Consider the following 21826-nt stretch of genomic DNA (forward strand, 5'->3'; position numbering starts at 1 on the left):
TCGCAACAAAAAGCAAAGGAGATATAAAACCAGAACCAAAGATGACAAACTTACCAATTTTCCTCGAATTATATTTTACAGACATACAAGCTCCACAGAGTGGAATCTTCTGAGAAACAAGGCAGTAATGTGTCAAAGATTTAAATTTTCAAATTTCAGGATAATATGCGCAGTAATGAGCGAAGATTTACTGTGACATGGCTGTCTGGCCATTCACCTGTTACAGCTGGGACAGATTTCTTTATCAAGAGTGGGGTTAACAGAGGCCAGGCAGGTCAGGTCATTATAATCAGCTCTATGCCTCACCCTGATGCAATTTAACTCAAGAAATGTGGCGGATTGGGAGAGGCAATTTAAAATACAATTTACAAATCTTCTATGTCGTGAATATACAGGAGGATGTAATGGGTACTTGTGGATTTACAATAATAATTATTTTTGACTTTAATTTATACTTAGATTGGACAAATCTGATTGTCAAAACTAGCCTAGAGGAGAGTTCTTGGAGTGTTTTCAGGACAGTCTCTTACAAGAGCACATTCTGAGGCTAGCCAGAGAGCAGGATATTCTAGATCTGGCAATATAATGGGAGACAGGATAGATTAATGACCTCAGAGCAAATGCACCCTTAGGTACAGTGATCACAACAAGATTGAATTTCACTTTCAGTTTGAGGGAGAGGAGAGGATCTATGGCTAGTGTTTTAAACTTAAATTCTGACAATCGTGAGGATATGAAGATAGAGCTGACAAAAAAACTGGAAATTAGGTTAAGAGGAATGTCAGTAGGAATGCAGTGGCAGATACTTAAGGAGATATTTCATGACAATCAGCAAAGATACAATCAAGTGAAAAAGAAAGACCAAAGGAGAAGAATGAATTCATGCATGGCTAACTAAGGAAATTAAAGATTTTCTAAACAGTAAAAGAAAGTGCATAATTCCATGAAGCATGGTGGTACGTGAGAAAATTGGATAGAGTATAACAACTGTAAAGAATTAATGCGAGATTAATAGGAAAAATTAGAATGTGAGGAACGGCTATCTAGAAATATTAAAATAGATAGCAAGTGTTTCTACACATTTTCAAAGGGCAAACATGTAAAGTACATTGAGGATTAGTTTTCTACAGAATGAGTCTGATGAATTAATAAAGAAATAAGGAGATGGCAGATGAACTGAATTGATACGGTGTGTCTGTCTTCACTATATTAATATACCAGAAATAGTGGTAAATCAAGAAGTGAAAGGGAGGGTGGAACCTAAAATAATCAACATCACCAGAGAAATGGTGCTGTGAATATTGTCAGACATACAGTCTGACAAGCCCTCAGGTCTGCTGGACTTCAATCTAGGATCTTTAATGAAGTGGTTCCTGAAACAGTGGTTACAAAGATTGCGGCTGTTTGGATTTATTAGACTCCAAGGAAGATCCCATCAAATTGGAAAGTATGTAACTATTTAAGAATGGAGGAAGACAAAAAGCATGAAACTACAGGCCAGTTAATGAAACAGCAGTGAGAGGAGATATGCCGAAAGCTACTACTAAGTAGATTATAGTAGGGCACTTAGAAAATCTCAGTGCAGTGAGGTAGAGTGAGTATGGTTTTATGAAAGGGAAATCATGATAAACTAATTTATTAGAATTCTTCAAGGAAGTAACAAGTAATTGCATGATTCCAGTTATTTTGGGGATATGAAAGGGAGCAGAAACTGCTTTCAATTTGGAACAGTTCAACTTTGTTCAGACAGTTGAGATCTGGCAGTTTGTTTCTGCTGGAAATGACTGAGTAATAAAGATCTGCACAGATTTCTAGTGACATGAATGACAGACCTAGTCAATTCACAATTCCACACATACTTGAACCAAATTAATGGCTGGTAAGGAAAATTGAGGCAATTTTGATTTTTTTGAGTTCTCTTCTGTGGCGCAGTGTTTGTTTTTATCTGGACATGCTAGACCTGGTCTGGAATTGATTAGATGTTAGGTGATAATGAAAAGTGCCTTCATATGTGTTGTTTGATGGCCTTCGGTGTATATTCCAGGCTGTGGTGTCGACTTAAATTAACTTTGAGGTTCTTGTGCAATTTGAAACTCCACCATCACAGCATTACACATGGCCACAGCTGTCTACTTTAAGCATGTCACTTCGTGCATAAACTTCCATTTGGTAAACTTGAGACCATCCTTGATGGATTCTTGATGAATTAGATGTTTATAAAAATGTGAGGGGCATAGATAAGGTAAATAGTCAAGGATTTTTCCGTGGGGTGATGATATTTTTCCCTAGACGGCATAGGTTTAAGGTGAGAGGGGAAAGGTTTAAAAGGGACCTAAGGGTCAACTTTTTCACACAGAGGAGTGGTGTGTGATGGAATGAGCTGCCAGAGGAGGTGGTGGAGGCTGGTGTAATTACAACATTTAAAAGGTATCTGGGTGGGTATATGAATAGGAAGGGTTGGAGGAATATGGGCCAAATGCTGGATAATGGGATGAGATTTATTTAGGATATCTGGTTGGCATGGATGAGTTGGACTAAAGGGCTTGCTTCTGTGTTGTACATGTCTGACTGACTCTAACACAGTTAAAGGGGAAACTGTAGATGTGGTGTACTTTGATTTCCTAAAGACATTTTAGAAAGTGCTGGATCTAAAAGTTAATAAACAACAGAAGGTCTACTATTTAGGGGATAATATATTAGTATGAATTGAGGCTTGCCTTCCTAACCATTTGCAGGACCTGCAAATTAATCTTTTATGATTCATGTGTGGGCACACCCAGATCCCTCTGGAGTTCAGTCTGAGTGGGCAAAAAATTGGCAAAAGGAGTATAATGTGGAAAAATGGCAATTTATCCATTCTGGCAGGAAGAATGCAAATACTGCACATTATTTAAGAGTAGACAGACTGCAGTACTCTGAACAACCGGATGTGGGGGTGGCAGTCTGGGTGTGCTGTCACATACACCCCATAAAGTTAATGTGCAGGTACAACAAGTGGTTAGAAAGGCAGATGAAAAAAATGATGCTTATTGCAAAGGGAAAAAGAAGAGGCGTTTTGCTACTGTTGAACTGGGCATTGGTGAGGCCAAATCTAAAACACGATGTACAAGTTGGGTCCCCTTAATTTAAGAAAGAATAGAAATGCATTTCAGGTTGTTCAGAGAAAGTTCACTCAATTAATTCCTGAGATGGGAGAGTTCTCCTATTAGGAAATGTTGGCTTGTATCCGTTTAATTTTGGAGAATGAGTGATGATATTTTTGAAAGTTATAAGCTCCTAAAGTGACTTGATGGGGTAAATGCTCAAATTTATTTTTCCCCTTGTGGGAAAGCCTAGAATTGGGGACACGGTTCAGAAATAATGTGTCTTCCATTTAAGCAGGATTGTTTTGTTTCAGAGGATTGTGCGTCCGTAGAACACTCTTCCTCAGAAAGCAATGGTAGGGTCTTCGAATTTTTTTAAGGCAGAGGTAGATTCTGGACTAACTCAGGAATCAAAGGATACCGGGAATACATGACAAAGTGGGCAGTTAAGGCCACAATCATGTTCTTAACAAAATAGCGGAACAGGTTTAGGGGACTGAGTGGAGCCTACTGCTCATAATAGTTTTCCAGACTGAAAGGGGACCTGGGACACTTTTTGTAAAGAAGGGGATAACAAGGTAGAATCATAGAAATTTAGGCGAAAAAGGAAGCATTTGGTCCACTACATGTAGAAAATGGAAAGTGGATTACACAGAAATAATCAAGACTTTTCAATACCTTTGAGGTGTTTCAATGGTGGTGCGGGAATAAAAACATAATGTAGACCATTTACAAATCATTTTTTGTTTGAGCTCTCTGCTTGAAGGCAGGGTCCTTGGTGATTATTTGCTGAATCTTGATAAAATGTTGAAATTAATTTCGTGTGGACAAGGGCACTGAGGCACAGTGTTCAGCATTGCTGCCTCACAGCACCAGGGCCCCATGTTCAATTCCAGCCTGAGGCGACTTTCTCATCTTCTCTGTGTGGTTTTCCTTGGCGTGTTCCGGTTTCCTCCAAAGTGTGCAAGTTAGGGTGGATTAGCCATGCTAAATTGCCCATAGTGTCCAGGGATGTGTAGGCTAGGTGGAAGAGCCATGGGAAATGCAGGGTTACAGGGATAGGGTACAGGGATTCTGGGTCGGATGCTCTTTGGAGGGTCAGTGTGGACTCAATTGGCTGAATGTGCTACTTCCACATGGTAAGGATTCTATGAAGCAGATGCTGAGTCAGCTTCAGTTGGAATGGAGATTGAACCTGTTCAATTGGTTAATCTGTTGCTGATGCTAACCACCTTGCCAACTGAGTTAACTCACCCCCTCCCCCATTATATAAAAAACAAAACATGATTCCTACAATTACCAGCGCCCTTGGCCAATTAATTGGCATTTATGTGTGGGTCATGACCTTGAGAAATGCCTGGTGCTCAACCTTGAGGGGTTGGGTTCAGGGTGTGCGACGGTACTGCAATCAGGATGAATCATGCATTTGTTCAGTGGCAAGTGCTCCAAACTGTGCTGAAATTCCCCTTCCTTGAGGGACACTGAAATCACCTGGGACACCGTTGTCCCTTCCCTCACTCCTTTCCCTCTCAATGAAACCAGCAAGCTCAGCTGAGTCTACAGTTGGAGGCTGGATCTGAGTAGCTCAGCTACTGGACGGTCACCCTGATGTCCTCTTTAACACTGCTGATTTCCAATGTGTTGGGCAAGTCTTTTCAGATCGATGCTAAGGAAGAGCATCTGGTTTTCACCAGCTGTTGAACTATGTCGAGCACGTTGCTGCAGACTGCTAGGACCCCTCCATTATCCTGTGAATGGTAAACCATTTTGACGCAACTCCAGTGATTTACTCACAGACCCAATGTGCTTCAATTTTGCACTGCAGTCGGTGGATTCAGAAACCCCAGTGTGAACGAGGGACAGCAATCCATTCTCCTGAGACCTAGGCTTCTTTAAGATAAAAGAAACGGCATGACCAGGCCCTTAGATCTGCAAGACAGACTGCATCTGTTTGTATGGAACTTACAACATAACAGGTCATTGGGCTCAACAGTTCCATGTATGTTTTTATGGTCCACAGGGTCCACCACCCCCCCTTCAGCTGGTTGGCAAAGGACCCAGCCTGTAAAAAAATCCCATCACACTATTTTAACGAAGAGCAGAACAGAGCACTTTTTACGTAGTGAGTGGTTAGCATCTGGTGTACCACCTCAGAGTGTGGTGGAGGTAGGTGTAAGTATAATTTTCCAAAGGGAATTGCTGTATTATCTGAATGGATAAACTTTGTAGGCTCTAGTGACAAGGTGGAGGGAGTGAGACCAGGTGTGTAGCCCTTGCAGAGACCTGTAACCTCTCTAAGATTCTCGGATAATCTCACACAGATTAATTGCTGTGGCACTTTTGACAAAAAGAAAACACACGTTTAATTTGATCTGTGCAAAAATAGATGATTTATTTCACATGGATTAAGATGGCCACCAGCTCCAGGTTGGAAACCAGGGCTGACTCAGAAGGTCTCATTTCAACACGAAAAAAACCCTTCAGTCGAAAGAAGAGTTTGGGCTGAGGATCAACTGTGATTTCTTATTTTTCGTGCAGTAGAGAGTTGGAGATCAGCCAGTCTGGAGTGGTGCATTTTTTTAAGTAGTTTGGACTTGGCCCACGTTCGATGGGAGGCCATTCACTTATCCCAAAAACTCAAAGGGGAACTCCTGGAACTGGTCCCAAGGGTGACTGTGGCCCATGTTGATTTTATTAGTATTCTGCTCAGAATTTACTCTTGTGAGTTAGACTGTACTAATACTTTAGAATCTCCAATAAGGAAATGGAAAAGATGTTTTTGCACGCCTGAATTTCTGCCTAAATTTCTTAACAATGCCTCATTCAGTGCTAAGTTATGGACTGTAAGTAATGTGGTCATGGGATCCTCACAATAGGACAATTACCATATTGCTAGGGTCTAGATGGTACCTCCACTCATTGTCTTGTGTGAGGGATTGCAAATTTCAAAACGTATTTTGTTGTTCAACGCAGATCATTTCAGTTCTCTGGGTGAGCGGGTTTGTGCAGCAAACCTTGCATCCAAGGTCACCTCATGTGCTACTTGTCCCAAGTTATTCAATCATTTTTAGTGACTGTCAAAGAAAGAAAAACAAAATAACTTGCATTTGCTTAGCAGCTTTTATGATCCCAGGGTGTCCCTAAGCTCTCTGCAGACCTTCAAGTACCTTTGAAAAATAGTCACCACCATTGTGTAGAAAATGATGCCACCAATTTGTGCATAGCAAGATTCCGAGAAACAGAACATAGAACATTACAGCACAGTACAGGCCCTTTGGCCCTCGATGTTGTGCCGACCTGTCTTACCGATCTCAAGCCCATCTAACCTACACTATTCCATGTATGTCCATATGCTTATCCAATGACGACTTAAATGTACCTAAAGCTGGCGAATCTACTACCGTTGCAGGCAAAGCGTTCCATTCCCTTACTACTTTCTGAGTAAAGAAACTACCTCTGACATCTGTCCTATATCTTTCACCCTTCAATTTAAAGCTATGCCCCCTCGTGTTCGCCGTCACCATCCTGGGAAAAAGGCTCTCCCTATCCACCCTATCTAACCCTCTGATTATTTTATATGTTTCAATTAAGTCACCTCTCAACCTTCTTCTCTCTCATGAAAACAGCCTCAAGTCCCTCAGCCTTTCCTCGTAAGACCTTCCTTCCATACCAGGCAACATCCTAGTAAATCTCCTCCGCACCCTTTCCAAAGCTTCCACATCCTTCTTATAATGCGGTGACCAGAACTGTACACAATACTCCAAGTGCAGCCGCACCAGAATTTTGTACAGCTTCACCATAACCTCTTGGTTCCAGAACTCGATCCCTCTATTAATAAAAGCTAAAACACTGTATGCCTTCTTAACAGTCCTGTCAACCTGGGTGGCAACTTGCAAGGATCTGTGTACATGGACACCGAGATCTCTCTGCTCATCTATACTGCTAAGAATCTTACCATTAGCTCTGTACTTTGCCTTCCAGTTACTCCTACCAAAGTGCATCACCTCACACTTGTCTGCATTAAACACCATTTGCCACCTCTCAGCCCAGCTTTGCAGCTTATCTATGTCTCTCTGCAACCTACAGTATCCTTCAACACTATCCACAACTTCACCGACCTTAGTGTCGTCTGCAAATTTAGTAACCCATCCTTCTACGCCCTCATCCAGGTCATTTATAAAAATGACAAACAGCAGTGGACCCAACACCGACCCTTGTGGTACACCACTAGTAACTGGTCTCCAGGATGAACATTTCCCATCAACTACCACCCTCTGTCTTCTTTCAGCAAGCCAATTTCCGATCCAAACTGCTATATCTCCCACAATTCCATTCCTCTGCATTTGTACAATAGCCTATTGTGGGGAACCTTATCGAACGCCTTGCTGAAATCCATATACACCTCATCAACCGGTTTACTCTCATCTACCTGTTTGGTCATTGTTATTTGAGGGATGAATATTTACAAGGTATTCCTTTCTTTTGATTAGTGCCAAGGGATCTTTCAGAACCTTCCGAGAAAGGAGACAGGCCTTGGTTTGAAGCCTCATTGTAAGAGGCATCTCCACCAGTGCAGCAGTCCCTCAGTACTGCAAGAGAGTGCCAGGCTGAACTTTGTGTTTTTCTTTGAAGTGAGGCTTTATGGCCTTGTGACTCAGGTGAGATTGCCACCCACTGAGCTACTAAGGGGGCCACAAAAGCATCAGTTGGATATGTTCGAGGAATCTCAAACAGTGAATCTAGCTTTATCTGTTGAAATTGCCTCCCAAAATCTGTCCTTTACTCTCACTGGTTGACTCTGAAATGATTTGGCTTTAATAGTCTCCGTAATTGCTTCAGGAAGCCCAATCTCTGTGTTAATCAATTTCCATATGAAGGAGTTAATTTGTCCTCAAAGAAGTGAGCTTGTGTCCTGTTGTCCTGGTTTAATTTAAGGGAGTGTTCTGGGGCTATGCAGCGTGGAATGTATCTAGTTAGCCACATTCCACGTGCACCGCTGGAATTTGCAGAGGTTCTCTTGTTTTGTAGCCCTAAATCAGTGGGGAAACCAGTAGAACCAACCCCTCCCCAAACCTGACAGAGATCAGACATAACTGCGACGTTAATGTCTAGCTTGGGGGAGAGTGGGAGGGGAAAGGAGAGAGCTTTAGCTGTGAGCCACAAGTGTGCACATTCTAGTAGAGGCTACTTCCGATGATAAGGAGTGATGGGCTGATCCGATTTTACCTCATATTGAGTCCAGTTGTGGCCCTCACCCCAGCTCTGAGTGAGACTGGTTATGTCAGAACAACCTAGAAATTCAATCCAATGCCTTTCAATCTCTATATTTCAGTATCACAATGCGTTCATTTAGTTAAATCTCTGGGGATGTTGCATTAGGATCCAGAAAAGTTGTGTGGTCTGTGTATGACACTTGTGTTTTTCTTCTCTCACCAGCCAATCCTCCCTAGCTGAGTTCTTTTTAAACTATAATTTGACTGTCTGTCTTACTGATTCTGTTTTCCTACTTTGTCCCAATTAACACCACGTATAATAATACCATGCCACAGCTAAACCTGCGCAGCAGCCTCCCGGAAGCAGCAGTAATGCATTGTGTGGTAAGAGACAAATATTGCTTTGGACATCAGTGCTCTGTTCTGCTCTTCCTTAAAATAGTGTGATGGGATTTTTTACAGGCAGGGTCCTGGCTGAAAATTTCACCTGAACAACATGCGTCTGTCAGAGCAGCACTTGTCAGTACTGGGATGATGAGTCAGCTTAGATTTTGTACTTGTGTGTCTCAATTGAGGGATCAGAGAGCAGCAAGAGTGGTGGAACTATGCCAGTCTCACCATCCCTGGAGGACAATTTAGGGGTATTAAAATTGGCAGAGTAAAATTGCAGGTCTACGTTCCCTAGACATGTTGTTTGAGGTAATATAATACTTTGGAGAGAAATACCAATCTGCTTTTGTTTTATGTCGAGGTTTCTGAGCTTCCTCTAAAGTCTTAACTTTACCTCTGCACATTCCTAACAAAATCTCTTGATGTGTTTGGTGCTTTCCTCATTGAAACTTCATAATGTTGGTTTGCCATAAGCCGGAGACTTCCACTGGATCACTGGGGATTGACCTTTGTGGGATGCTGTGAGGACATCCCTAAAGCTTTGGCCCTGCCCTCTCACAAATCTGCTTGTATAATTGAATAGAGCAGTTTCTTTGGGAATCTGGTGTTGAACACAGAAGTTTCATGTCCTGCTCACTGGAGCTGGTTAAAAGCCTTAATGGTGGCAACTGGTCCACAAGAGAATGTTGTTTAGAAGCAAATGGCTACAGATGCTGGAATCTGTACTGAAAACAATAGATGCTAGAGATCACAGCAAGTCAGGCAGCATCCATGGAGAGAGAGCAAACTAATGTTTTGACTCTAGACGACCCTTCATCAGAGCTGCTTGTTGGACTCCCGTTCTTGCTACTGATTTAGAAGAGAAGATATTGTGGATAACACTACCCATTGGTTTGAGCAACTGGCTGTACTGGGAGGTGACAGCCTAGTGGTATTATATCTGGGCTGTTAATCGGTAGACCCTGGTAATGTTCTGTAGACCTGGGATTTGAATCCTGCCAATGGCAGATGATTTAATTCAAACTCAATAAAGAAAAATCTCGAATTAAGAGTCTAATGATGACCACGAATACATTGTTGATTGTTGGGAAAACCATCTGGTTCACTTATGTCCTTTAGAGAAGGAAGCTGCCATCCTTATCTGGTCTGGACCACATGTGACACCAGACCCACAGAAAGGTGGGTGACTTTTAAGTACACTTTGGGATGGGCAGTAAATGCTGGCCTAGCCAACGAAGCCCTTATCTCATGAATGAACAAAAGCAAAGTCTTCAAAGCATTTTGGAGTGTGGAGACCACAGATTCTGGCTTGGGATTTGAAATCCTGGCCCTTAGTTGAAGGCTGAGTGAGCACGTTGTAAGATAATTCTATCGTCTCTGTATAGTTTAGTTAAGAGGCTATCAAGATATGGAAACTGTGCAAACTACTGGGACTGGTTGGACTGCAGGGTCTGTTTTGGTGCTATATGACTCTACTTTCAAGATGAGAGACAAGTTTGATTGACCAGAGCTGTTTCCCTGCTGTCTGCTCCAGGAAAGATAATTCCATGGATTCTCCTCAACTGCCTTTTCTGAGTGGATAGGAACTCCCTTCAGATTCACAGTTTGGTTTTCATCCAATGTGAGACATCGCAGACATGATATTCAACTTATAGCAAATTCAAGAAACAGAACGTGGCCCTTTCTGACCTCACAAAAGCCTTTGACAATGAGCCTTTTGGAGCATCCTCCTCAAATTTAGTTTGGCACAGAAATTTGTTACCATTTACTGCTTAATCCCCAAAAGATACAGTTGCTGTAAACCTGACCAACCATATCACCCCAGACACCATCTCAAAGAAGACTGGGCTGATGTCATTAATGGTCTCTTCTCCACACTCATCACACAATGATGCATCACACTTCCAGCAAGTTACCACAGGAATGGATATACAGATGGGAACCTGTTCAATCACAACCGGTTTGGTCCAAAACCAAAATCATGCCATCCTTTGAAGGTCCTTGAGCTTCAATGTGCACATGACTCGTGTGTGTCCTCACTTAGAAACCGAGCTGCAGTTTCACTCTTTTACCCATATGAGAAAATGGGTTTTCATTACATATCCAGAAAACCAGGACCCTCTTCCAACTAACCCCACTAGCACAAAGGTTCCCCCTCAACCACTCCTTCGATTTAGAGATAGGAGCCATTTTCCAGATCTTATTTTTGTCCAGTACGCCACAAACGGTATTTTTCGGTGTTCAGTTTAAAGAGAGTGCCTATAGTGTGTGTGTGTGTGTGTGTGTGTGTGTGTGGGGGGGGGGGGGGGGGGAGGGTGGAGTACGCAAAGAGACACTCCATGTGGCGTTCGTTCCTGCTAAGCTTCGAATTCCCAGGTTGCTGTCTCCAAAAAAAATGAGAGGGATCCTGTCTATTCTCCTTCACGTCTCGCACGAATGAGGAAACATTTCCTCCTTGAACCTGCTGCGCAGGCTTCAAAGGCAGACAGACAGGCAGGATCGGAGGTGGCTCCAGGTCCCAATCGGTAAAGCTTGTTTCAGGTCGACTGCAAACCGCACCCCCTCCCCCCTCACCCACCTTACAGTCTTTTGTGTCTCTTTTTGGAAAGGGAGAAGAGGGTGTGGAGAAAAGTTAAAAAAAAAAGACTATGCAGTAACCGCACACAGACATAAGACTCTGGGAGGGGATGAAATGGGTTTCCTTTCCTGCTGGGGTCTTGCACACACACCGCGAGTCTAGCTTGTCAATCAGGGTAAATGGAGCGATCTGCTCCCCTCGCCTGCACCCACAGGTTGTAAAGTCATTAATTGCTCTCCAACCAGGTTTCACCAAGCTCTCCCTTGATGCGTTTCTCCTGTAGCTCTGCTGAAGAATGGCTGCCAGGGACCGGGCTCTCGGCAACAGGTCTGCTGCGGTTTTCACCTATTCTGTGCTGCTGTTTCTGTGGCGAGCCGGGGCACACGGCTATCCGGTAAGTTTACCTTCATATCTCGCACACCAGCTTTGGTGTTTTTCTGCTCCCCTTTTCTCTCTCTTGCAACTTGAGGCAGCCTGTTTTGAAGAGGGGACAGCTTCAAGGCTGCTCTAATGTGAGATTGCTTCACACGTGTTTGTGTGAGGTGGGGAGCAAACATTTGCTTTTTGTTGACCTGACTCGCTGCTTTGTTTTGTAAATACTTTCTTTTTGGACGTGTAATCATATACAGCGCCGTGGGAGTCAGCTAAAAAAAATGTTTAAGTGGCACCGATTTGTTTTGCATTTTCCGGATTTTCGGGAGAATTTTTGTTTTCATGTAGCGGAAAGAAGTGTTTAAAAACGCGTTGGAGAATACGTAAATTAAACTGCCCATTTAGACAAGAGTTGGGATATGTGTTGTGCGCTAAGACAGACGCAGTTGGCTGCCCCAACTTCGACTGCCCAGTTAAACTGAACTAGCCCGATTTTAAATGCTAATATGCGTTGTCTTTTTTTAAACGCCGCTGTTCCCCAAATCAGACTCCCATCTCCTCTTTCTCTCTCTGTCACACACACACGGCAGCTGTTTGGTGCCTTCAATTCAAATAGCCCTGCTACAAGATTGACACCCAGAAATTAAATTTGCACGCACACACACACACACACTGACGAAAGGAAACTACTGCAAATACTGAATCAAGTTTTCTTTAAGCTCCCAACTAACCCCCTCCCCCCACCTGACATTGCCAGTGATATGAGAAATCAGGGCTTTTTCTTCATGCCCAAGGTGGGAATTTCGGTTGGAAACATGACACAAGGAATTGGAATGAGTGTTTCCTGTAAAAGACAAGATGCGGGGTTGAATTCGGCAGATTCATTTGTCGGGTAAAATGAATGAAACGGAGACTTTGCATATTTATATGATTATAAATGAGGGAGGGTGAAGATTGTGTGACCTCGTCCTTTTTACTCTCTCTGTGAATGTCGAGATGGAAAGGGGGTGGGGTTGCTGTGTGGAAGCTGTGAAAGGCTGGCAAGGGCAGTTCGCAGCCCCCACTGTTCTTGCTTGTCTAGACTAAAGGAGAGGCACATTAATTTTGCCTCAAACTGAAGCCTTTCATCTGGCCCTGGTTCGGGGCCGTGTTAATGCTCTGGCACATCACGTGGGATTTGTTTTGTCTTTGGCCGGCGCTTGAGAGCTGCCAAGCCCGAGGGGCGAAGCGATTACTGCGGGAGGGAGGGAATTCTCTCTTTCTCTCTCTCTGTTAAGAGACTATTCAACCCAAGAGCTTTCTGATCTAACAAGGGCTGAGTCGCAAGCACTCAAAAAGCCGCAAGATTTCTTTTCCCTCCAAATCTTTTGGCTCCTTATTAAAAAAAATCAAAATTGGGCATCATTAGCCGAAGCGATTAGCTAAACATTTCCCCTGGAAGAAAGAAATCTTTTGAAGGATCGTTTTGCCGTGGCACTTTTGTGTTTCTGTTGCTCTTGCGGTTTTCTCACAGCCGCTGGGCGCTCAGATCACACAGCAGTCACTGACCTGTGTGTGCAAACTCTCCCAACTCAGCCCGGACGTCCCCAGCATTACACAGGAGCCCACAGGGGCGAATAAAGCAGCAAAAACTGATCCCGACGCCTTCAGGTGGAGAGACGGGAGGTTAACAGATGGCAGATCAACCGTGCGAGAGACGCTCCCTGATTAGAGACTTTTTTTTAAAAAAAGCGCGAGTTGTACAGAGAATGAGGACAGACTCATGTTACACATGGCACGGCTGGGGTCTGGGATGCACTGCCTGGACGTTTGCTGAGGCAGGGTCAATAGAGGTATTGAAAGGAGATTTAGACAATGCGCAGGGGATGCAGGAGAGGGGTGTTGTGTGTGAGGTTGGTCGGACAGGATGGCCTGATGCTGCCGTGTTATAATTCTGTGATTCTGCCAGTTACATTCAGTACGCATGTTCGCATTCAGATCACACCGGTCACTCCGATTAAAGGCAAAAAAAATCCTGCTGGAAATCTGAAATAAAATCTCAAAGTGCTGGAGAAACTCAGCAGGTCTGACAGTCTCTGCGGAGAGAGAAACTTTCGAGTCCAGACTGACTCATCCTAGAACAGCCCACCCTGGTGTCTGTGCTCCACTGGAGCTTCCTGCTATCCTCATTTAATAGTTTCAGGATAATTCCACACTCCTTCCTCCTTACGCGTCATTGAATGCCAATATGCTCATTTCACCTACACTTGAAGTTAAGTAGGCTCTTCTCAAATCCCCATCCAATTTCTTGATTGTCAGGTTTTAGGTTTGCTGTTCTGTCCAAGTGAAAACATTCTGACTATCGTTACTTTCTCAAAGCTTTCTATTACTTTGAAAACTGTTATTAAGTCATCCATTAACCTTTCTTCAAGAGAACAGACGCCTTATTTTTCAGAAGGGCGTGATGTTGCAAATTTGGTACAATTTTTTTACACATGTTTTTGCTCTTCTCTCAATCCTTAATCCTTCATAGAATATAGCAACCATATGTTACTCCAAGTCCCATATATAGTCAAACCAAAGTTTGCTACATTTTAGCAGAACTTAGCTGCTTTTCAATTCATTCATTCCAGAAATAAATCCTATTACTTGGTTTGTGTTTTGATAGGAATAACCTGTGCTTTTTTAAGTGAGTTGTGTGATTATATCTTTATTTCTGTATATTTTTAAAAATTCTCAGTCATACAAACCATAATTCTCTTGCAGAAATATTTTTCCTTCTTATCTGTGCGTAAATCTATTTGCTAATTATGTCTGATGTCCACGTTTATTAAAACTCTCTTGCAATTTCTTGTTGCTCTCCTCAGCACAGACTGTCTCACCTATTTGGTGGCTTCCGCGAATTGCTACTTTTTTTTGTTTCTGAAGTCTAAATCAGTAATATAGATTGTTAAGTGGGTCCAACACTACTTTTGTGACCTCCACCCTTTCCACTTTTCTTTCCAGTACTTCTCCATATTGAACAGAGTGTAGCATGGGTGCTGAATGCAATCTGGATGGGAGACGCCAATGACCTCTGCCCAAAGTAATTTGTTAGGTAGTGACCACTCTGGTTAGGTATTTGCCAGACAGGGCCAGTGGCAGCTGGTGTGGGAGACCCAACAAGAGTCAAGAAAACCTACTTGTTCTACCCTGTTGTAGATGCATGTGCCCTTGAGTGTTAAAAGGACAGATCACTACACAGTTGCGAAAATAGCCAGGTCTTCATTTTAGGCAACTCCCAGCAAGTAGTGCGGCAAGTTTTGATGAAATACTGTTTTTGTAACTGTTTTGTAAGGTGCAAGCCAGCAATATGAATAATATAAAATTCGGGGAATAGACATTTTCACACTGTTGCTACATTTGACTGTTCCAAAATATTGGTTGCTGCCAGTACAGTCATGAAACAAGGGCACGGTTTGTGAGATTTTCAATAGTCATTCAGAACAGTTGAAGGATGACTGAAGTCAATTTAGTCTGTTGATGCTTACAGTCAGAAAGAGAAAACTGTTGCCTTCAGTCAGTTAGGTACTTAGGAGCAGGTTCCATCCCAAACAGTTGCTTCTGTAGTAGGTTCCAAGTCATTAGGAATCAAGAGAAGTCTGTGGATCTGGAAGGTGCCACTAAATCTTAGGGTTGGGAGAAGACCTGGAGCTGTGGAGGCTCAGAAGAAGATATGTGCCATTAATAGTTCCGTGCAATTGACTGCAAGATTAGAAGAGGTCCACAAGATTAGAACTTGGAGAAACAGAGCAGCAGTACTTGCTTGGTGATGCTCTCAGTCTGCAGAAAAGCTAAAATTTTGTCTGTGAAGAGGTGCTGATGTGCAGTGTCCAGAATCCAGTGGGATGCAGTCTGACTGGGAGAGTGAACAGCATAACATGAGCATTCATTGAGGCAGTCTGTGACAGAGTGCCTCTTGAGGGAATTCTGAAGCTAGATCTTTAGCAGGGAAGAAATTCAATCCTTTGTAAAGTTTTGATGACCCCGACTGTCAGTAGTCTCTGGGGAAATTGCTAAAAAATCTTTGGATCAAAAAAGGATATTGCCGGAAAATTGCAGTGCGTCTGGCAGCATCTGTGGAGAGAAGCCACTTAATGTTTCAGGTCCAGTGACCCTTCTTCAGAGGATCCAAGATGTTAACTCTGCTTTCCCTCTATAGATGCTGCCAGACCTGCTGAGTTTTTCCAGCAATTTCTGGTATTGTTTCTGACTTCCAGCATTCACAGTTCTTTGGTCAATTTGTTTCCCTAATGTTTTGCCTTCCTTTGCTGTGGAGCTAGCTGGCCCCACTTTCCAATTTTTAATCCTTCACTGTCCCCCACCAATTCTAGAATTCAGGTACCAGATTCAAGCATTTTTACACATTTGATTTCTAGGAGGCCATTGCATGGCAATCTAATGTTTACATCTGACTGGGTGCCTGGGCCTGCAGCTGACACATCACTACCTTTGAATATCGCATTAACTCATTTGAACTAGTTGAGGTTTGAAACTTGTTTTAGCGCCTTTGATCTCCCAGTGGGTAACTGTTTATATGTAACTAGGATGTTGCTTGTGGTGCCAGCTGTGGGGCATGTTCCCTTCACTTTTCCCTTCATTTTGGGAATGAGTTTTCCACTTTTCTTGGAATGCTACTGCCCTCAAGTGTATTCAGCTAATGACATACACACTTGCAGTTCTTCTGCTAAGTTAGACCTCACCCTCACTTTCTCATGCGGTGTCTGAGAACCTCATTGGTGCTTCCTCAAATTCACCATAAAAAGTATCTGCTATCCAGATCTCTGGCTCTGTCCTGTTATCTTCTCTGGCCCTTTCTTGCCACCTTGTAGGGCTATTGGCCTAACTCCAGTCCTTCTCACATCTTTGCATTCTGTTCTGACCATTTCTCAATGAGGGCTGGACTTCAGCCTTGTTTCATTCAAGTGACCCTCTGGTGTCACACCAAACCTCACTAAGTGGGTTCTGAAATCCTCTTGATTGCCAGCCTCTTTGCTGCTTCCAGCTGAAACAATTCAAATTACCCACTTTGGCCCTCACGGGTTTTATAGCCCCCTACGGGACATCTGAATTTCTTTTGATTCTTGCTGCTTTCCCACATGCTGCTGGCTTTCTCCAGCCTTTTCAGTATCTCTGGATTGTCCTTTTCTTATTGAGGGAGATATAGAGTTATAGAGACGTACAACACGGAAACAGACCCTCTCGTCCAACTGGTCCATGCTGACCAGATATCCTAAACTAATCTAGCCCCATTTGCCAACATTTGGCCCATATCCCTCTAAACCCTTCTTGTTCATATACCCATCCGGATGCCTTTTAGGTGTTGTAATTGTAACCATTTCCCCTGGCAGTTCATTCCATTCACGCAGCATCCTCTGTGTGAAAATGTTGCCCTTGGGTCCCTTTTAAATCTTTCCCCTCTACCCTTAAACCCATGCCCTCTAATTTTGGACTCTCCTACTCTAGGGAAAGGCCCTTGACTGTTTGCCCTATCTGTGCGTCTCTTGATTTTATAAACCTCTATAAGTTACCCCTCAATCTCCAACACTCCAGGGAAATTAGCCCAGGTCTATTCAGCCTCTTCCTTTAGCTCAAACCTCTAGCCCTGGCAACATTCTTGTAAGCTTTTCTGAACGCTTTCAAATTTCGTAACATCTTTGCCAATTTTCAAGACAGACAGGGTGAAAGTGCTTAGGTACCAAATGCTGGGTCAAAGGTAAATTGCGCCATGGCATTGGTGCTTGCAGATCTTAGATGGGTGTCTCAGGGGTGGGAAATTAGGGGCAATGACTTTAAAAGGAGGTGGATCCTGGCTATAAGCTTCCTGACTTCAAAGGTGCTATCGGAGAAGGGGAGCTCTGCTTCATTACTTATCACGTAAAAGTGTGATGATGGAGTCATAGGGTCACAAAGCATTGAAAAACAGAATCGGGAGTGATGCCAACCATCCCATCAAACCAAGGCATATTAATAGTGAATGGGACAGAATACCATTGCTTCACCAGGATGACAAAGCGTCTGCAACCAAACACACCAGCTCAGCGAGCAAGTCTACCACCTCACTGTGCAATTTTGACTGGTTTCAGCTCTAGATATTTTGCCACCTGTTTTGCAATTTCTGTTTTGCTGGCTTTCATGTAGATCTCCACCTCAAAGTACCTAGCTACCCTTTTTAGTTATTCAGAGATTTCTTTTCTTAGTTTTTTTCTGAGATACCTTGTCTTGTTCTACAAAATCATGAACAAAAAGTGGACTGGAGCAGTAGTTAAATCCAAAACATATATCAGTAACTCAAATGGAGTGTTATAACACTTGAATTATTCATGAGCGATCATTGGCCTGAAAAGTTAACTTGTGTTTCTCTCCACAACTGATATTTGAGTTGCTGAGTATGTCCAGAATTTCTGTTCAGATGTATTTGCATTAGGTTTTATAGAACATAAGGAATAAGAGCAGAAGCGCAGAACAGGACATTCATCCCTGAAAACCTGTCCGTTCATTCCACAGGATCACATAATTTCCAACCTCAAAAATCAAATATCCTTTTCTACCTCCAGTATTTCTTTGGCGAAACAATCACCTGAAAGGAAGGCAGCATTTATGGTGTCGTGAACTTTATTTTAAAAAAAGTACCTCTGAGTCTTCTCCCTGATTTTCTTTGCATCAGGTACTTTCAGAGAATCAATCTTTAGCTCTGGGGGCAGCCCTAGAGGATCCTGTGTAGAGCTTACAGTTGGTCATTGTCTCACTGTGTGAATACTGGTGTTTAAGCTGCATACTTGCTTGATTCGATATCAGCACTTCTTTCTATGGACTGATAAGAGGCAGCTAGCTTTCTGAGACTCAGTGCTGCTCAAAAACAGATGGTGGAAATACTTGTGAAAACATGATGGAAGAGAAAGGCCACTTGACCTTTTTAAAGGTCACATGGGAATGCTGAGTTCTTTTACATTTTCTACAAGTTCAGACTTGCTGCCTGTGGATTGCAGATACAAAGAGATGTGGACATGCTGATCATTACTGGAGTCTTTTGTGCATGAGAGCTGTAGCACTCATATACATATATACTTTGACCTTGCTTAACCTGCCTTTCATTCTTGCTGCCTACTGTGCCTCATTCTCCACTCAGTAAAAGAGTGATGTTGATAATAGTCGCAAGTGATTCCTTCTGATCACATTGTTCTGTGGTGCACTTGTTAATCCTGTTGTCTGTTATGGTTGTGGACATGCTTTTTTGCTTGTCAGCACCAGTATTGGAAGGCTATTCAGCTGGGTGTTTGGCCGCTTCAGTTTCTGGGCCTTTGGTTCTGTCATTGCTGTGAGTGTCCACTAGTCAAACAGGACAGCTCCTCTTAGTGTCCATGGGTCGTGTATGTAAAATGTGGCATTTTCACAATTCTACTTGGCAAAGACAATTTCCATCTTCAATTTGTCGATTTCTAAAATGTCGTCCCCTTTTAAACCAAGAGCTTTGTTTTAGAAAGGTGCTATCTGTTGACATTGTCCAAACCATTATCTGTTTACTCAAGTGTGGATTTCATCAGGTGTTCTTTCTAGTGCTCAAGTCTTTTCTGTCTCCCCAAGCTAGCAAATCCTTCTACCATAATACAGTTACATTATAAGAAATGAGAACAGGAATAGGCCCTTCAACCCCTCAAGTCTGCTTTGCCATTCAGTAGGTTGATGGCTTATTTGATACTCCTCTCGTCCAATTTCTGGCCTTTTCCTCGTAACCTTTGATTCCCCTACTGATCCAGAGTCTTTCTATCTCAGTCTCGTATGTACATTCTGCTTCTAACAGCTCCGTCTGGCAAGGAGTCCCAAAAACTCTCAACTCTGAGAGAAGAAATTCCTCTTCATTTCAGACTTAAATTGGCACCCCTTTATTCTGAGACTATGTGTGCTGATCCTCGACCATCCCATGTGGGGAGGCATCCTCTCCGTATTTACCCTGTCAAGCCCATTAAGAATCCTATATGTTTCAATGAGATCTCCTCTCATTCTCCTAAATTACAATTTGTTGTGTCTCACCTTGGTTAGTCTTTGCTCATAAGACAATCCCTGCATACCAGGGATCATCCTTGTGAGCCTTCTCTGAACTGCCTTAAAATAAATAATATTTTTTTCTTAAATAAAAGGACTAAAACTACTCACAGTACTCCAGATGTGATCTCACCTTTGTACAGCTGCAATAAGACTTCCCCATTCTTACGGTCCAACCCCCATGAAATAAGGGCCAAATTCCATTAGCTTTCCTGATTACCGACTGCCCCGTGTGCTAGCATGCTGTGTTTCATGCACAAGTACACCTAAGTCTCTTTACGTTGCAGCTTTTCTTCATTTAAATAATACTGTTCTTTTGTTCTCCGTTCCAAAGTGAACAACTTTGCATTTTACTGTATTATGCTCTATTAGACAATTTTCTGCCTACTTTCTTAACTTATCTATATCTCTCTCTAAACTATTTGTATTTCTCTCGCAACCTGCCTTTCCGCCTACTTTAGTGCCCTCTGCAAATGTAGTTACAGTATGTTCCCTTTCTTCCTTCAAGTCATTAATATATATTGTAAACAGTTGCGGTCCAAGCAGAAAACCGACAATAAGAGATAAGAAACAGATAAGAGTGGAACCCCACTGCTCGTGGGTTACCAACTTGAAAAAGAACCCATTGTTCGCACTTGCTGGTTCCTGCCCATAAGCCAATTCTCTGTCCACCCCAGTATACTACCTCCAACATGGTGGGCTGTTATTTTATGACTTAATCTTTTGTGAGGTACCTTGTTGAATGTCTTTTGGAAATTTAAATACAATGCAATACCCACTCTGGTTGAGACTTGCTTGGAAAACTCTGATAATTGTGTCGGGCACGATTTTCCTTTCATGAAGCTGTTCTGACTCTGCTTGGTTAGATTATGATTTTCCAAGATATTCTCCTGTTACTTTCTAAATAATTGATTCCAGTACTTTTCCTGCCATAGATATTAGGCTAATTGACTTGTAGTTACCAGCTATCACATTAACACTTAGGGTTGTCGCATTAACAGTTTTCCAATCCTCTGGTATTTCCCCAAAATACAAAGATATTCGGAAAATTACAACCAATGCACCCACTATCTCTGGAGCTACCTATTTTTAGGATCCTAAAAAGGGGTATATTAGGCCAGGGGATCTAACTGCTTTTATCCCCATTGTTTGTCTAATATTATTTCTTTAGTGATGGTGATGGTGAATGTACTTAATTCCTCCCCCATATTCTTTATGAATGTTCAAAGTATCTTCCACAATAATGACTGATACAAAATATCTGTTTAACTCCTCTGCCATTTCCTTATACTCCAGATTCATTTTCTAAGGGCCCTATGTCCACTTTGATCTCTCACATCATTTTTATATATTTAAAGAATCTCTTATTGTCGGTTTTCATATTCTCAGTAATTTACCCTTGTAATTTATTTTCTCTGTCTTGGTTAACTTTTTAGTCCGCCTTTGCTGGATTTTGTGATTGTCTAAATCTTTGGGACTATCACAGACTTTTGTTTTCTTTATAGGCTTTTTTTTCAACTTAATATGCTCCTTAGCCTTAGAGTCCTAGAGTCCTACAGCCCAACGTGCCATTGCAGAACAAAATGTCCGTCCACGCTAACATCATGTCCCTGCACTTGGCCCATATCCTTTTAAACCTTTCCTATCCATGTATTCATCCAAATGCCTTCTAAATGTTGTTAATGTAACTTTCTTGGTTAGCCATCGTTGCTTGATTCCTGTCATGGGATCTTTGGGTCTTTACTGGGATGTACATTCGCTGAGAATCACGAATTACCTCCTTAAATGTCTGCCGCTGCTTGCTTTCTACCATTCCTAATCTATTTGCCCAATCCACTTTAGCGAACTCTATCCTCACTTTATTGTAATTCCCCTTATTTAAATTAAATTCTGACTCAAGGTTTTCACTGTTGAACTGAATATTAAATTCTGTCTTCTGAGCACTACCTCCCAGGGGATCCTTTACTTGGAGATCGTTTATTGAACCTGCCTTATTGCTCATCACCAGATCCAAGATATCCTGCTCCCCCCACTGCATCCCAATCTTCCCCTCCCCCCACCTGCATCCCAATCTTCCCCTCCCACCACTGCATCCCAAAACCAGCCCAGCCTGTCTCTGCCTCCCTAAC

The 21826-nt window shown here is 42.6% G+C and overlaps 1 protein-coding gene across 3 annotated transcripts in view; it reads left to right on the plus strand.

The window, feature by feature from the left end:
- Nucleotides 1-11173: 11173 nt before the first annotated feature.
- si:ch211-267e7.3 (ADAMTS-like protein 2) overlaps nucleotides 11174-21826 on the plus strand; it is a 111006-nt gene continuing 100353 nt past the window's right edge. For 2 of the 3 annotated variants that reach the window (XM_048538794.2, XM_059647761.1), the window contains exon 1: nucleotides 11382-11658. In XM_048538794.2, the coding sequence (XP_048394751.2) occupies nucleotides 11531-11658 (128 nt within the window). In that variant the 5' untranslated portion in view covers nucleotides 11382-11530. Of the gene's footprint in view, nucleotides 11212-11381; nucleotides 11659-21826 lie in introns of those variants that run through there. The other variant, XM_048538797.2, reaches the window with a different exon arrangement.

This window comes from Stegostoma tigrinum, chromosome 8 (assembly GCF_030684315.1).
Source record: "Stegostoma tigrinum isolate sSteTig4 chromosome 8, sSteTig4.hap1, whole genome shotgun sequence".
NCBI lineage: Eukaryota > Metazoa > Chordata > Chondrichthyes > Orectolobiformes > Stegostomatidae > Stegostoma > Stegostoma tigrinum.